The 17,982-nt window shown below is 38.2% G+C and overlaps 1 protein-coding gene across 2 annotated transcripts in view; it reads left to right on the forward strand.

Moving 5' to 3' along the window:
- The window catches only part of PDZRN3 (PDZ domain containing ring finger 3), a 217,356-nt gene that overhangs the window by 171,679 nt on the left and 27,695 nt on the right, over nt 1-17,982 (forward strand). For both annotated transcript variants that reach the window (XM_088134336.1, XM_088134334.1), the window contains exons 4-5: nt 9,290-9,537; nt 15,699-15,786. In XM_088134336.1, coding sequence (XP_087990462.1) covers nt 9,290-9,537; nt 15,699-15,786 — 336 coding nt within the window. The remainder of the gene's footprint in view (nt 1-9,289; nt 9,538-15,698; nt 15,787-17,982) is intronic.

Consider the following 17,982-nt stretch of genomic DNA (forward strand, 5'->3'; position numbering starts at 1 on the left):
GATTTGGTGACAGATGGGACACAAAGCTCTTCTCGATTTTTTCCCCCCTCTTTTATTCAGACAAATAACCATTATGTTCAATTTCAGCAACATTCCTTAACCAGAGTTCATCTTCTTCTGTCCACTTTTACTTATAACCAGCAGGGAAGGGAATTCTCTTGAACATTATACATGCTAATATACATTCATAATAACATATAATACTATACATTATACATTGATTGTAATGGCATATGTATGCACTGTATAGTGCTGGTTTAACACTTCTGTAAACTACCCCATTTCAAAAGACTCTTCACTGCCTGTATTTAAAGCTAACAAAAGGCTGGAGATACTGCCTGGAGTCCTCTCTCTTTCAGGCTGGGAGCAGTACTTTTGGGCTTATAAAATCTTTCTCTTCTGATTCCCCCTAGAGCCCCCTGCACTGCTTAGATTCTGTCCCACACAGATCCCCAATTTCTCCTGATCTGCTTCAGCAGTTTTAAAGTTCCTCTTAAACCAGCAATTCTGCTTAATCCATCTCAGCATCCTCAGCGACCATTGCCCTTTACCAAAAGAACAATCCACAATCATCACTGACTAAATCCATCTTAGGTTGCCAGCCATTGCACCTCTCTGTTCAATTCTCCTTCCCTTTCCCAGAATTCCTCCTCTATGTGCATGTGGGGGGGGGGCTATTTGTTTAAAGACTCTACTTTCATTTGCCAGCCCAGCAGCACCCCTTTCTCCCTCCTATGAGAACATTTTCCTATGGAAAACTAATATCCTGTTTTCAGGTTCTGCCTATTAGCTGACTAGAACAATGTGTCATTTGGATGGCTGGGTTAACTTTGCGCCTCCTTAATAGATTCACAGAGAAACATGACCTCCTATAGCATGTCACAGCTCCATCCAAAGACCTGAACTGCAGCAGAGAATTTTGCCAAAATGGGAGGGAAAGATGTGCATGCTAGCCTTCCCCAACCTGGTGTTCTCCCAGAAATTTAGGTGAAAACCATGCTGGCTGGTAAATGTTGGCATCTGACAAGTTCCACTCATGTAGAATATATCAGGCTAGGGAAGCAAAATTATCAGAATTGCAAACCCAACATATCTGAAGGGTTTCAGATTGGAGGAGAGGAGTTCTGGGAGTTGCAGACCCTACACAACTAAAGCACACCTGATAAATGAAAGCTGATCTATATGAATGCAAATTTTGAAATTGATCAAAACTGCTTTGTAGTTCTAAACACAGAGAGCCTGGGACCTGGGAACTCTAGCCCCTGAATTTAGTTATTTAAGTACAGGATATGGTTTTAAGGTTGTTTGAGGGCATCCTGCACATTCTCAGAAACATGTTTATATTTCAGATACTCCTTTTAATCTTTCTCCATATGCATACACTTACATCTTCATTGAGATAGCTGATAGTCATTACAGATGGGGCCAGTCAAGTGTTGCAACAAAGATGATTACTCAATCTCTTATTAATAATGTTTGTAATATTTATTGGAGTAAGAATTGGCATGTACGCTACATATTGCATGTCCCTCCTTCAGTACAGCAATGCAGAACTTGTTACAAATAAGCTATATATCATCATATTCTTTCAGAGTGTTCAGCTGTAAATAAGGCATTTGGACAATGAAGCATCTTTAGCCTGCAAAACAGAGAAATCTTGAATGAGTAAAACTGGTTTATGTGACACTGTTGAATTGGAGGATGTTCGCACCAACATGTACTGCTTTGCCAAGGTATAGGTGAGTGCATCAATATGTTAAGATATACAGTACTGTGCAAAAGTTTTAGGCAGGTGTGAAAAAATGCTGTAAAGTAAGAATGCTTTCAAAAATATATATTGTAATTGTTTATGTTTATCAATTTACAAAACACAAAGTGAGCGAACAGAAGAAAAAGCCAAATCAAATCAATATTTGGTGTGACTACCCTTTGCCTTCAAAACAGCATCAATTCTTACACTTGCACACTTTGTACACTTGCACAAAGTCAGGGATCTTGTAGGATTAGAATCAGGTGTATGATTAACCAATTATACCAAGCAGGTGCTAATGATCATCAATTTCATATGTAGGTTGAAACACAGTTATTAACTGAAACAGAAACAGCTGTGTAGGAGGCTTAAAACTGGGTGAGTTTTAAGAGCCAAACTCTGCTGCTAAGGTGAGGCTGTGGAAGATAGTTTCATGTCACAGGTCATACACCATGGCAAGACTGAGCACAACAACAAGACACAAGGTAGTTCTGCTGCATCCGCAAGGTCTCTTCCAGGCAAAAATGTCAAAGCAGACTGGGGTTTCAAGATGTGCTGTTCAAGCTCTTTTGAAGAAGCACAAAGAAACGGGCAACATTGAGGACCACAGTGGTCGGCCAAGGAAATTTAATGCAGCAGATGAAAGACGCATCATGCTTACTTCCCTTTGACATCAGAAGATGTCCAGCAGTGCCATCAGCACAGAACTGGTGGAAACCAGTGGGACCCAGGTACACCCATCTACTGTCCAGAGAAGTCTGGCCAGAAGTGGTCTTCATGGAAGAATTGTGGCCAAAAAGCCATACCTTCGACATGGAAACAAAGCTAAGCGACTCAACTGTGCATGAAAACATAGGAACTCGGGTACAGAAAAATGGCAGCAGGTGCTCTGGACCGATGAGTCAAAATTTGAAATATTTGGCTGTTTGTTCACCAAAGGGCTGGAGAGTGGTACAATAATGAGTGTCTTCAGGCAAGAGTGAAGCATGGTGGAGGTTCCTTGCAAGTTTGGGGCTGCATTTCTGCAAATGGAGTTGGAGATTTGGTCAGGATCAATGGTGTCCTCAATGCTGAGAAATACAGGCAAAATACTTATCCATCATGCCACACCATCAGGGAGGCATGTGATTGGCCCCAAATCTATTCTGCAGCAGGACAACATCCCCAAACATACAGCCAATGTCATTAAGAACTATCTTCAGCATCAAGAACAAGGAGTCCTGTAAGTGATGGTTTTGCCCACACAGAGCCCTGATCTCAACATCATCGAGTCTGTCTGGGATTACATGAAGAGACAGAAAGATTTGAGGCAGCCTACATCCACAGGAGATCTGTGGTTAGTTCTCCAAGATGTTTGGAACAACCTACCTGCCGAGTTCCTTCAAAAACTGTGTGCAAGTATACCTAGAAGATTTTATGCTGTTTTGAAGGCAAAGGGTGGTCACACCAAATATTGATTTGCTTTGGGTTTTTCTTCTGTTTGCTCACTTTGCATTTTGTAAATTGATAAACATAAACAATTACAATATATATTTTAAAGCATTCTTACTTTACAGCATTTTTTCACACCTGCCTAAAACTTTTGCACAGTACTGTATATAATATATTCAGCAGATAGGTAAGATTATACTTTCACATGAGGATAAACAGCAGAAGACCCAAAGTCAGGCTTTACAATGATTCCAGAGCAGATGTACTTTCCATCTTTATTCTGATTTCAAATGTTTCTGTATCTACTTGCATGCATTAAAAAACCCCTAAGTTTTCAAAAATTAAGACTAAAATAAAATGTGAGAGATTTGCTTTGATACCCATTATTTTTCTTCATAAACATGCTATCCTAATGCCTTACTGTCTTGCACTAAGTCTTCAGTGTGATTTATTCTTTTTAAATATTTTTTTTTAAAAAAAGAATACAATCCATACCTCCAACATACCATCTTCGCTTTGAGTAACTGTGAGAGCAAGGCTATTGATGTGCATGTTCCTTAACTACAGGCAGTCATTGCTCAGTAAGCAAATTCAGATACTTGGTCTGTTCTATTCTATTGTAAATCTACTTTGCTGAAGTCAGGCAGTCCTTATACACAAAAGCTTTATGAGCAATTGGGGTTGATCATAACTTGAAAGAAGCAAGTGTTTCTGCATATCAAGCCTTTATTTTTATGGCTTCTATTCATCTGAGAACATTCTGAGTAAAATTCAAATAACAAATTGAACCTATAGATCTGAACTGGGAAAACACATCTGACAGAACAATCTGTCTGGTTTCATGTCATTCTGGATTAAATCTCAGTGCAGCCCTTGATCTAATACTTCAGTAGTCCTGTTCTCATTAAGCACTTAACCCAGCCATCCAGTAGCCTAGTCAGGTCTCCTTACTGATGGTTCTAGCAACACACACATCACATTAACTGGATAAAAAATTGCCATGTGGGGAGCAGAGTCTCCACCATTTTCTTCAGCAAATGTGTAGTATCCCATGAATCCTTTTACCAGGAGAATACTGGTTAATGTCACAACATCACTAGTCCTGTTTTCCTTGAATGGACTGACCACAGTGGGCAAGATTTGGCCATTGTAGCCATCTAATACTGGAAATTCTGTTTTGTACAGCCACAGAATTCTGTGATAGCAAGGCTAGTTCTTTTCCATGAGGACATGGTATGCAAAATTGGTTAGTTGATTGGGTTTAGAAGGCAGGAGTATTAGTTATATTTGCACCCTGAGATGCCCAAAATATATAATAGGCGGGATAAAAATATAATTATAATAATGCATCCTGACCTGAAAATGTTGACTCTCTTAGTAGATGTGGAGAACAGAACTTCTGAGAACAAAAAGTCTTTCAAGAGGCCTAAGATGAGCTTGTTCCTCTCCCATGCATGAGCAAGCCTTGACCTGCAAAAGTCTCTTGCCCATAGCATCCTATACTTCATTAGAAATTGGGGCTTTGAAGGGAAAGTGAACAACACGTTATCAGTAACTGTGTTCATCATGTTGCTTCTGACATATAGAACATTCCTCTGTATGTGAGTTTGTTGTACGTTCTGTATTTAAATAATTTAATTGGGCTTCCTTACTTAAAAATCTCTGAAGTTACTTCATCACACTGCATATTCATATCTCATGGATATATGGATCAGTGGCAGAAGTGGAAGATTATAAACTGATTGTTTTTTTAAAAGGAAAAACTGTAAAGGATACTTTCAACAATTTCTAACCAGTAATACAGATGTAGCTACACTGGTATTGCTGCATGTGCAGTCTGCAAATTTAGAGCAGCAAGAAGGACTAGAAGTGCTATTTTTTTATGAATTTCTGAATGTAAGCCACATTCACAAGTTGCTGAGAGTTTTGCTACACTGTGTTTCAGTTTATCTTGGACAAGAAAACAACAAAATCCTGTAATCAGTCAATCAGTTTATTACAGCCTTAAAACCAGATGCAATAAAATATCTAATAGTAGAACTGTTACATACTAACAGGAAAGACAATACATATAATAGGATCTAAAAAATAATTAAGAACAGATATAACAAAATAAAACAGAATAAACATAGTATTATAAGAAGTTCCAAACTTAAATAATGGTGCGGTGTATTGTACAGATGGTAGCAAAAAACTGGGAGACTTGGGAAGATATTTTTGAGTCCTTGTAGAAATCACACTCCCTACCTGGAAATTTCTTCAAGAGCAGATAAATTAAGGTCTTTCTAGAGTCCTTATATAGGGAGCAGCATAGTCACACATGGCTTAGAGTTTCTACTGAGCCATCACCACATGGACATAACCAAAGATACATAGGAGTACCCTTAAAATGTCCAAAAAGGGCTGGAGAGGGCAATGCATCCAAGCCTGGCTAAAGTGAAGGCCTTACAGAATTTCAGAATTGTAATGGATGATAAATAGGAGGCTGGAGCAAACCCTTTTGGAAGAATATGATCAATACATTGGGGTGTGACACCTTGCTTAAATTTGTTTGAAGATCTGTATCCCAGATTCATTGTTTGAGAGCAATTCTAGCATTATCAAAACCTAAAGAGCACAAACTTTCCATAGAGAAGCCCAGTAAATGAATTTTATCTAGGACTTTTTTAAGCCATGATGATGTAAAACGATCTCAGAGTACTAATGGGGCCAAACTATAGGGAGCAGAATTAACTTTAACCCAATAGTAATAAGAAGAAACCATGCTCTACCATCCAACAAGACTATACCTGCCTCTACACATAAGATGGTATTTTGGATACTTTTTGGAACCATCAGTATGGCTCGAATCAACTTATTTTGAATAGTTTCAAGAATGTAAAGTTTTTCAAAAGAGCAAATTTGGGAGCCATAAAGAAGCTGAGGGACTACCTTAGCTTGGAAAACCTTGCAAGCTGCAAGAATATAATGGGCTCATTCTGAGTGGTTAAATCTTATGATAGCTGTAGAGGTACACTGTGCAACTCTTGCCCAGTAAAAAAAGATGAGCATTCCAGGACAGAGAAGCATGGAACTGCACTCCAAGATACATATAGGTGTGCACCTGCTCCCATTTATTTGCCATTTGTGAATTTTATGATAACATTGGGCAAACATTAAAACTTTGATTTTCCCATAGCTTATTGATAGCTTTAGTTCTGTACAGAATAAAGCTAGTGCCGTAAGTGCTTTTCTCATTCCAACCTGTGAAGTAGACATAATAACTACATCATCGGCTTACAGTAATGCTGGAATCACATGATCAGCTAAAATAGGTGGATGATGCGCTGAAACAGCAAGCACTTGGATTGTTGGATTTAAATATAGATTTAAAAATAGTGGAGCTAATATGCAGCCTTGTTTTACACCTCTATAAGTTGGGACTGCTTTATATAAATGTCCCCAAGGAGTACATCTAACTCTCAGGGAGCATTGAGTAAAGTGACTGGATAAGCAGGAGCAGCCTTTTATCAATAGTAGACTGTCTCAGACTGTCCCAGAGTCTCTCCCTTAGTAATGATCTAATGCTGATCATTTCCCTCTGAATTCAGCCTGTTCTAAAGCAATGATATTTTCATTTTGTACCCAATCCATTAATTCTAGATATAAAAATCTGGCATAAAGTTTACTTACTGGATTTAATAAACTAATAAGCCTATAATTTGTAGGGTCAAGTCTGTTTCCTTTATTTTTATATAATGGTACAACAATAGCCTGATTCCAATCAGATGGAAATTGGCCTGTGTTGTTACTATCTGAGAATAAAGTGCCCAGCATCGGGACCTACCAATCTTTGTTTTCCCTTACTAATTCTGGGGGGATGCAATCACTTCCAGATGCTTTACCTGGTTTTAATTGGGCAGTAAGATCTTTAACCACAGCTATGTACACTGGTGGCCAATCTGGGAGGACACTACGAGAGGGAATCATGTCTGAGATTACAGTGGATTCCCTTTTAGAGATGTTACAGAAGTGATCCATTTATCTGCAGATATTTGTGTGATAGGGCTAAAACATCTATCTACAAGGGACCAATTCATTAAGTGCCGAAACCAAGTGAAGTTCTTAAGTTTTGCTGCTGAAATTAAATTCCTTCAATTCTCTCCTATAGCCTGCCTTTTCTTTAACTTCAAAAGGTCTTTAGAATTTTTTTTTTTCTGAACCTTAAGTAATTGAGAAGCGCTCAAAGAATTTTCCTGACAAAAGGAGGTTATTGCATTTAAGAAAGCTTTTTTAGTCTTGATGCAGTCATTATCATACCAAGGTTTGGACCTTTTATGTACATAAACATCACTGGCTGTTGAAAATCTTGTCAGGGGAACTTGGAGACTAACAATAATTGACTGATAGACGCTACTTGTTCATATGAATCAGCTGAGCAGATTTGGGTGTGCATTTGAAGGGTGTGCTCTGAGGTCAAAAGCCCGGACAAAACTTTAACCAGACCTTGAGACCATTTCTTCTGTACTCACCCCTTTGTTGTAATGTCAATAGGGCTACTAGAAGTGGGCTACTTCTAATGATTCAAGATTTGTTTTAGATTCAAAAAGACAAATTACTGGAAAGTGATCACTATCAGAGCAAGTTCCAATACAGAAGTAAGCTGTAAGATGAACAAAGTTCCAGAAAATCATGATATAATCAACCACAGTGGCCCCATTTGGGCACCAGAATGTAAACTCCCCTTTTATATCACCCCTGACAGTGCCATTAAGTATAATGATCTAAACTGTCCACAAGTTGAGCCAAACAAAATCTTGCAATGTTAGAGTGTTGGTCTTTAGATTGTCTGGTTGATAAGTAGCCCACATGGGTTTTAACATTGGCCATTTAAAATAATTTTGCAAAAGGGCATCAGATTGGTCAATATATACATTAAAGTTACTGGCTATTATAATTATAGTGTCTGTGTATTGATATAATAAATTTATGTAAGTATCAAATTGATCCCACAGATTATTTATTTCCTTATGCCTGTGAACTGGGGGAAAGTATAGATTAACAAGTAAGGCAGAGTAGGACTTAAATCTGAGCAGGAGGGCTAGAGCCACGTTTGAACAAGACTCCAGCATAAGTATTGGAACATTAAGAGAAAAAAATGTAATCTAGAACATCCTGCAAAAAGGATGTGGGAGAAGGAGCCTTAGATCGCCTTTTGAAATGATTGAGAAAAGCAGGCAGAACCATCCATGATATTTGAGAAATGCTTTCTCAACTCAAAGAGGCTTTAGATGGAAATGGCATAGCATTTTGACAAGTAGCCAAAAGAATAACCCAAATGAATATTTAAAAGGAAAAAAATTGAGTCTTCTCCAACCAGGTGTTTTTCAGGTGTGTTGAATTCTCAGCCAGGAAGGCTGGAGAGCACAAATACCAGGATTTCTAATGTAGAAGTCTAGACTATGTATATCTTAACTATTCTCTGTTCCACAATCTTATGGATGATTAATATTATAATTGGCAGGTTAGATTACCAGTTATAGAAATAACTTTCCATGGCATTGTTAAAATGAGTCTGGCAGTCTGAAACTCCTCTTCTGAAGTTATTAAGGCTGTTAAATCTGTTAAGTTATTAAATCTGTTATTTATTAATGGATGCAGCTACTTTCCCTTTTAATATTGTGTTCTTCTTTTTCCATAAGACAAAGACAAACCAAAGCAGCTGTGATAATGCAGAGTGCATTCACCTCTGATAATGCACACAACAGTGCAAGGGATGCTTAAATTTAAGCAAGAGAAGCTTGAATTCATACCTTGACTATTTTCATGCATCCAGGTGGAAACAAAACCAGTTTAGCCTTTTTAGAAGCTGCCAGCAGAAGAAAAGAAAAGGTTCCTCATCAATGCCAGCCACACAATCCTTGTTCCATAAGGTTTTATCCCAGCCATCGTTAATGCACACCACATGGGAGTAGAAGGGTTCCAAAATCAAAGTCTATCAATTAGAAATACACTTATCTTTAAAAGGATGGGGAGGCAGGAGAGGATGTTTATTTCACAAATAGTTTTCTGTGAAAGGAAAGCCGCATACTTACTTGTTTTCTCTGGTTTTGCTTTCTCCCCCCACAGGTAAATGGAAAAGATTTATCCAAGGCAACCCACGATCAAGCAGTAGAAGCCTTTAAAACAGCAAAAGATCCCATTGTAGTGCAGGTCCTGAGAAGAGCACCACGCGCCAAGATCTTCAGCCCTTCTCACGAGTGCCTCTTGGTAGATATGGGCACACAGACTGAGATTACCTTTGAACATATCATGGCTCTCACCAAGATGGGCTCACCCACCCCACCAGTCTTGGATCCATATCTCTTACCTGAGGAGTAAGTACTACTTTCTGTAATGCTGGAATTTCAGCTTATACCACAGGTGATGTTGCTCATCAAAACAAATTAATAACATGAAAGAGATCAATTTCATACATTGGTGTCTTCAGCAGCTGAAATGCTAATCTGTAACTCTGTGGGATGGATCCCAGAATTCAGCCACTTCTAACTGTCCAATCTCCTCTTTGTATATGTGGGCAACGTGGGAGAAAGCATTCATTTTACACCCCTCAAAGCAACTTTAGACTGTATCTGATGGAATTCAGCAACATGATTTTCCATTCCAAACACACACACACACACACAAAAGGTGAAAGAAATGAGTTTCTCTGTCAGGCTTAACACACCTATTTTAAATCTGCGCTCTTCAAAAACGAAAACCCTGAATCCTTATGACATCACATCACTAGACATGTCAGTGCATTCCGCTGCGGATTTGGGACCCGTTCATTTGATTTACCAGATGGAAAGAAATAATCCAATTTCTTCATCTGCTTAATTCTTCAGTTTGTCATTCCAGGTCAGGTAACTCTAAACAACAGAAACAAATTTTTAAACAAATAAAATAGTATGTCGTGCTCACTTCCAACTTTGCATGGACTATTAAGCCAGTTCCTCTGCGAGGATCTATATATAAATGAGATATAATCATGCTCTGAATAACAATTATACCACGTGTAAAGTAATGGCGAGGGTTTTTTTTAGAAATGTTTCAAATTTTCTTTCAAATTACTTTTTCAGTAAACCAAAATAACTACAAAAACAATAGGAATTAATACCGAGTTATCAAGTAATGTCTTTGTGCATGGATGAATTTGTTCTTGAAGATGTCATTATTTCAGATGATGATGATCATAATCATGATCATGATCATGATCATCATCTTTTCTGAGGGCTATTTCTGTGAAATCTTCAGAGAGAAACTATACAATGTCTGACAAATTCATATAAAATGTTTCTCCTCTAATGTATTCACATCTTGGTCATATGTATGATTACATTTTTAAAGGAGCCAAATTGGGGAAAGGCCATACATGTGTGCAGTGTGGAAAGAACTAAAGTGATTGCATTTCTGATCCCAGTGTCAAAATGGAAAGGGAATAGATTATGATTAGAGAAAATGAGTTAAAGTGAAGGAAGGGGAAGATAAGGGATAAGATGGATGGGCCAGATGAAGATTACAGGAAAGCTTTGGAAGAGCTTCAAGTTACTACAAGAGGGAGGCCAAGATCTTGTCTGTATAGCAATTATAGTATATCTAGACCTGATGGCATCTAACTAAGCATGTGCCTCAAATATAATCCCATCTGCAGTGAGATATTAGGGATACCCAGATTTTTATTAAACCAGATTTTTATTGGGAGACTGTGGTTTATCCCTGCTTGTCTGCAGAAATTTAACTGTTTCTCTAAGGCCTAAGGAGGACTTCTCTCACTTTTCCTCCTTCCTGTAACCAGTTATCTCTTCTTCTGGTCATGCACCTCCAGTCCTATTCCTCTCTGCATTTTCCCTCCTCTATTTCCAGTAAAACTACCCTTTCCCCAATTCCTCATATTTTTGTTGTTTTGTTGATAGACAGGGCATGTTTGGGTGTGAGAGACAATAATTGGTGCATGTAAATAAGAATCAATTTTCTTCCTTATTTTAATGGCAATTACATTTTATTAAATTTTATTTACATTATTTTTGTTCTGGGCCTGTCTTTTTTGGAGTGTGACTTTTGACTGTCATATATACTGTATGCACACAAATATGTGACCCATGCCCACGTTTATTGGGAGAGCGATAATAACCCATAATTAAATATGTAAGGGACTCTACTTTGGTTAACCACTTAATATTCAGAAACCACTGGGAGAAAATGCAGTGGCTGTTAGTTTTCTTGATAAGTCATGAGTTGGCCCAACTTGTGGATGATACTGAATTATTCAAGGTAGTGAAAACAAAAGTGGTTGTGAGGAATTTGAGAATAATCTCTTTAAAGAGAATGAACAGTCAACTCAGTGGCCAGTGCAGTTCCCTTGAAGAACATTGAGTGTACTGGGGCATAACTTCCTAATTTGACATACACTTTGTTGAGGTCTGAACTGTACTTAGGCAGGGGAAAGATCATAATGAAGACCTCAGTGAAGCCATTCACTCAGTATGTGGCAGTTGAGAAAAATACAAATCCCATGTTAGGGATCAGTAGGAAAGGAATGGAAGTAAAACAGCTGATACCATTATTCCCTTCTACAGTATATTTGTGTCTTGAATATTGTGTATACTTCTGGTCATCCCATTTGGAAAAGGATATAAAAGAGATGGACTAAGTTTAAAAGCAGCCATCCAAATGATCGGGGGCTTAGATATGTCTATTTGTGTTTGGCACTCTTAAGGAAAAAAAAAAGGGATGAATCACCCTGGTTCAAAACATTAGGTTCCAGGAATCATCCAATTAAGCTGATTAGGAGGAGATTTAAAATAGACAAAAGAGTGCTTTTTCACACTGCCCATCATTAACCAGCACACTGCTAAGAAAACTGCATGGATTCAGTCTCCAGGAGTTAAGCTCAACTAAACAGCATTTTTACCTTTAATAATGATTTAGATTGTTTGCCTAGTGAAATATATATATACACATACACATACATATATACATACACACACACACACACTTTTATTATTTTTCATATTGTTAGCCCTCCAGAATCACTCATGTAAGATGGGCAGCCATATAAATCCAATAAATTAATTAATTTATTTATTAATTTCTATTCCAAATATCCAATTTTCACCATAACACTCAATGAAATTAGGAATGATCAATTGGGCTATCATCAGCAATTGAACTTTTAAATGAAAGCAAAATCACAAAAACTCAGAAATACCAGCAGCATATAACTGAAGCATCAGAATTGGTTTAAAAGACTGCATAATTAAAGCCCAGTCTTCCTCAACAAAATTTCCTTCACTTGGCAATTAAAGCTAGAAAGAAAGAAGGCCAAACAAACCTTTCATTGGGTGCAATTACTGAAAAAGCAACACATCACAGCAAAGAAAGGCCTTTTTTGCCCAATCTCACAGTGGAGACAGGCCAATATGACAAAATATAGTCCTGTGGAGTTCCCAGGGCTACACTAGCAGTACCAGACTGGAGCTCCAAAAATTCAGGCAACACTACTTAAGCAACTTACTGCTTTATGAGTAAGAAGCATCATGTTGATTTTTTTCTTGAAAACATGTTGCTAACCAATGCAGTGTGCTCATTTAGCTGCCTTTCCATGAACATACTTAGTTTTTAATTACTACTAGCCTACCATGTGCTGAAACAATCTGGATGGCTGCAAAAAGACACAATAAGCTGTATTTCCTGCCATCTAGTGGTCATTTCTGCAGTCCAGATGTGGCAGGCCTAATGGCTTTGTACCTAGAAATAAATAAAAGAGTAAGTATAATTTATCTACAAACAATATTTAATTACTGCTAATGGTTTGATAAGCATAAGTAAACAAAACTAAGGAAATCACTATCTATTGTTTAATCATTGTTAGCAGTTTTGTATTCAGTACTAAAGTAGGTAAATAAATTCAAATAAATACATAAACCAATCATATTTTAGAACAAGGAATATCTCTTACTGAATCTATTAACAACCCCTGGGATACTTGATATAGTCTTCCATCCTAAATAAAAAATGATCGAAATTTGGCCAAAAAAAAGGAAATGCTGGTTGTTTCCCATCTTGCTCATGAAAGCTAGCAATGACATTACTACTAGGAAGGCACCCTAAAGCAAATTCCAGGAGCAGGTCTGTCACATAGAGTTTAGGATCGTCTTTCAATAAGGTTTCAGTTACTCACATAGGAAACTTGTCCTTCTTTTGTCTGCAGGATATAAAGGCCCTTCTGAATTGGATGCAGAAATATTCCTGAGTTATCTTGGGAGAAATAACCATGGGAATTGGATGTAATGCTTCTTTGTATCCATTAAGAACCTAAAGCCCATTATGAATGTCATTAAATTATCTCTTATCCTAATATGAAGATTTTTTTAAAAAGTGCTAGTTGTCCCTCCTCTTCAGACTGGTATTACTGTTTTAACTTTTAAGGTCTTTTTTCTAGTACAGTGCATTACTTTTAAACATAAGTCATCCTGTTGTACACAAGAAAAGAATTTAAAAAGCAGGTAATCAGATTGTTGGTCCACACATTTGCTAAGTTTTAGCTGGATTGTTTTATGAAGGCAGCTTTAGCATTTTAAATAAATAAATAATCACGTACTTTTTGCTTACTCTCCCATTCTTACTCCCTTTCCCCTCTACCTCCAGAAACTAGAGGGACTTTGCCACCATAATTTCCTTTTCCTGTAGCAGCAGTTGATAAGAATGGTTGCTAAGGGTGGCTGCTAAGAAAATGTCCTCTACATGTCGGCCTGGTTTTCTCAATAGAAGCAGTGCATTGGAGTCTTCATTCAAATGTAACATAAGAACTTATGCAACTGAAAAATAAAAATAAAATATGCTCACTGGCAAGTGCTGTCATATCCTCCTCTTGCTGGTCTCCTTTTGAGAGCTAAAACTCAATTACCCATTGTATCAGTATCCTATGCATGTGCGCTCTCCCCTCCATATGTTCCAATTCTTTAAAAACTGTGACAGTCTGTTTTCCATGTTTATGAACGTTTTCTTCCTCTACTAGAGATGTGGGCTTTATTACCTCAGTCCCAGTGTGTTTTAGTATGTTTTGTTATGTTTGTTTTCTAATTTACTTTATTGCTGCGAGGTGGTGAAGACATGGTGGCGGTTGCTTTTCTTCATGTTACGTATCTACGCAGCCTTCTGACAGGTCACGCCATGGCCTCTCTAGCCATCATGCTCTCTGATCTGAATAGGTTCCATGGAACGCATTCCCTCGTTATGTCCTTCCTTGGGTGGAGTTAGGAAGGCTGGAAGTTGTAGACTGATATTACAGAGAGAGAATTATCTAAATAAAAAGAGAACACTTGTCTGCAACCTTTGGCTCCTTTAAAATAAGTGCAAAAAAAAAAAATCACCACAAGCATAATTCCCCCAAGTGTTTTCTTCTTCTGTGGGGGTGGGGACACTATCTTTTCTATCAATAGCTCCATCCCTCTTAACTTTCCACAAGTGTCTCAAGACCTGGCTATGTGATCAGGCCTGGGGGTTCCGGGGGACCAGGGAGATTTTGTGATGGCTCCCTTATTCATGTTATCTCCTCCTGTTTTGTGTGCTTTTATTTGTAATCATTTTTGTTTTTATTCTTTTTTAATTGTACGCTGCCCAGAGTCACTTTGTGTGAGATGGGTGGATACACACACACACACACACACACACACAAAATAAATAAATAATCAAATTAAAATGGCCAAACAAAATGCAGGATGTTTTTTCTTACGGCTTTAAGCATTTCAGACTAGTTACCTGCTTTCAGTATGATCTCTCCAGTAGAACAGAGGTGGTGAACAATTGCCACACAATTTCCCATTGATTTTTCAAAATTAGAAAAATACATGAAGACTCAAATAGGCATACTGCATCTAACAGTCTAAACCTCTCAGGACCCTCCCCGTACACAGATGGAGAAAATGGAGCAAAAATCCCATCATCTTCAGTGACATCATTCATCACAGCCCTTCCCTCTCTATCTATTGGCAACTCTTTAAAAAAGGGGAAAAAATGTTCCCCAGTCACCAAAGGTTGCCTTCCCTGCAATAAAGTATAGCTGCTCCCTTCCTATATCAGCCTCATGCGTGCTCCCCTTTTCTCCCATCTCAGCTGAGTGTGTCATCACTCACACAGTACCTTTTCCAAAGCTTTACCTCCCCTGCAGTTGTGCCTTACCTGGTTGTGAACAGCCACTGTAACTGATAGTCTGCTCAAGATTATTGGTGGAATAAATGCTCCTCTGTCTAGTGGCAAAGCCCACCTGGGGAGGCCATTATATTAAGAAAGCAAGATACGTTTTATATTTGGTTGCTTTTAGGGGGTGGGTTGTTGTATAATGTTGCTAACATCCTCAATGCCATTGATCACTGGCAGCGCATCTGTCTGGATGCACGCCTGACATATTAGTGATGATCTGCCATGAGACTGGGAGAGGATTAATATGTTAATTAGAATCGGGAGAGATAACCTAAACTGTGCTTTATTTTCCTAGGCATTCATCAGGGCATGAATACTATGACCCAAATGTTTACATGGGAAGCATTCATCAAGAAATGGACAGAGAGGACCTAGAATTAGAGGTATGAGTAATAACTTGAAGCAGTCATTTAATATACAAATATTTTAATATATTTTCATCTGCCACTGGTGTAGCAGTTACTGCTGCAATCAAATTAGGCATTCACATTATCTGAGCATATTGGAAATATACTTCTAAATAATCTGTTTTGTTCTGCAGTTTGCACTACAAAGAATAGGAAATTAGTGCTTATTTGCTTTGATATTCAGTTAATTAAATGTTACATAATGAAGGGATAAGAGGCCATGTTTTCAGAAAAGAGTTTGTAGTCCTTGTGGTTCTATTTGAAAGCAACTCTTCTGGGCCTCCATTTTTCTACAGAACATGCTTTGTTTTCTATCCCCCCTCCCCAATCTCTGTCTGTTTGTCTCTCCCTCACACACACACACATATACAAAAATCAAGTTTAGTATGAAATAGAAAATTGATCAATAGATGCAGTAAGAACAACATTGCCAAAAATTCAGTTGAAGGAAAAAAAAGACAAATTCTAAAAATAGTAAAGTACCGACTTTGCCTTCACTGGGATCATGAAAATAATTTAATCAGGCCTAACTTGTTTAATGGCACAAAAGCATGATTAATTTCATATGGATTCAAACAATGTTTTTGCTCAAATTAAATTAAGCAGATATAAATGTTGCAGTCTGCCCAGAGACCTTTAGTTATTATGAAGAGTACATTATTCTTTATAAATAAATGTTGCTATTTAACAAAATTACATAGTGTGCTGTACCCAGCTGGGTGGCCACACCTGGATGATCTTGGCTAATCTCAGAAAGTTAAGCAGTGTTGCATCTAATTAGTAAGTAGGTGGGAGATCACCAGGAAATCTCAAGTTTAGATTGGGAAGTAGAAAGAACATCTTAGAAGAAGGCAGTAGCACACCATTTCTAATGTGTTAACAATAAAATGAAGTGGGTGTGTATGTGAAGTCTCAGGAGTTAAACTGAACACAAAGATTTCCTCTTTCATTGAGCCGCATTTGTTCCACCTTCTCACTTTTTTATGAGGGGAATGTAGAGAGTAAGGGAGTTGACCTTGATAAAAATAGACTAGGACTGTTACCTAAACAAAGGGGGCTGAAACATTTTTAAGCCCTGGAAAACAAGATAATCTTCAGAAGTGCCTTAGTGTCAGCCTTGAGAGGTAGTCCAGAGAAGAAGCACACCCAGAAGTACTATCTCTAACTTTATTGTAAGGCTACATTAACGGAATCTTGCAAGTCTAAAAGTAGAACTCTCCCCCCTCACTGTTACAGTCCAAGAAACTACAGAGGGTCCTTTCTGAGACATTTGCCACATCCCCATTGCTTCTGCATACTAAGTTCCCTCTTATCTGAATGTTGTGTAGTCTGTGGCTCTTCTTCCTGTCTCCCAAGGCCACGCCCGCGAACCATCACACTCAGGCAGATACCACTCTGATTCACTGCAGTATACAGGGAGGGGAGAGGTACAGCACAATCAGGCTTGCAAGATTCTGTTACTACAGCCAATCTCAGTAAAAGTAGTTCTAGTCTTCCTGTAGAGTTGATTTCATGGTCTGGCCTACTTAGTGGAGCCGATAGAGAAGAGGAAAATGATAATGTACATTAAATTATGTTGGGTATTATTATTGGAGGTGCCCAAAACTGATAGCCATGTTTCTATTGGCCACTCTGTGCCATTCCCCATTATTCAAGGAAGAGGCCAATACAAAGAAACCACCACACAAAATGCTAAAATAAATACACAGCCTCCTCTTCCAAACCACTATGAAAATCACCTCCTGCCAGAGGAGGGACAGATTTTCTACCTATCTCCAAATTGACAAAAATGGCTTTATCGGACAAACTAAGGATACTCTTTGTGCATGGAAACAGTCAATAAGACCCAATCTCAGCACTGTAATTTGATCGCTGTAATATTAAATGCATCATTATTTTAACCCTGCGTAGCAATCGGGCCTCTAATGTCTACATGATCACCTTTCAGACATATAAAATGACTCTTTGATCTATGACCTTTGCATAGTTTCCCTCTTGTCTGGCATTTTTCCAACCTGGTGCCTTCTAGAGACCTCAGGCCAACCATTTCCAGAATACTTTGCTTTTCTACACCTCCTGCACAAGGAGCTCCATTCAGGCAAGCTCCAGCCATTCTTCAGATGTTCCTGATCTAGCAACTGGGCAACCAATTGCTTCTGCCCTTATTCAGCT

This window comes from Python bivittatus, unplaced genomic scaffold, assembly GCF_059951505.1.
Source record: "Python bivittatus isolate LINGU-HERP-01145 unplaced genomic scaffold, Pbiv_v1 ctg000080_np1212, whole genome shotgun sequence".
Taxonomy (NCBI): Eukaryota; Metazoa; Chordata; class Lepidosauria; order Squamata; family Pythonidae; genus Python; species Python bivittatus.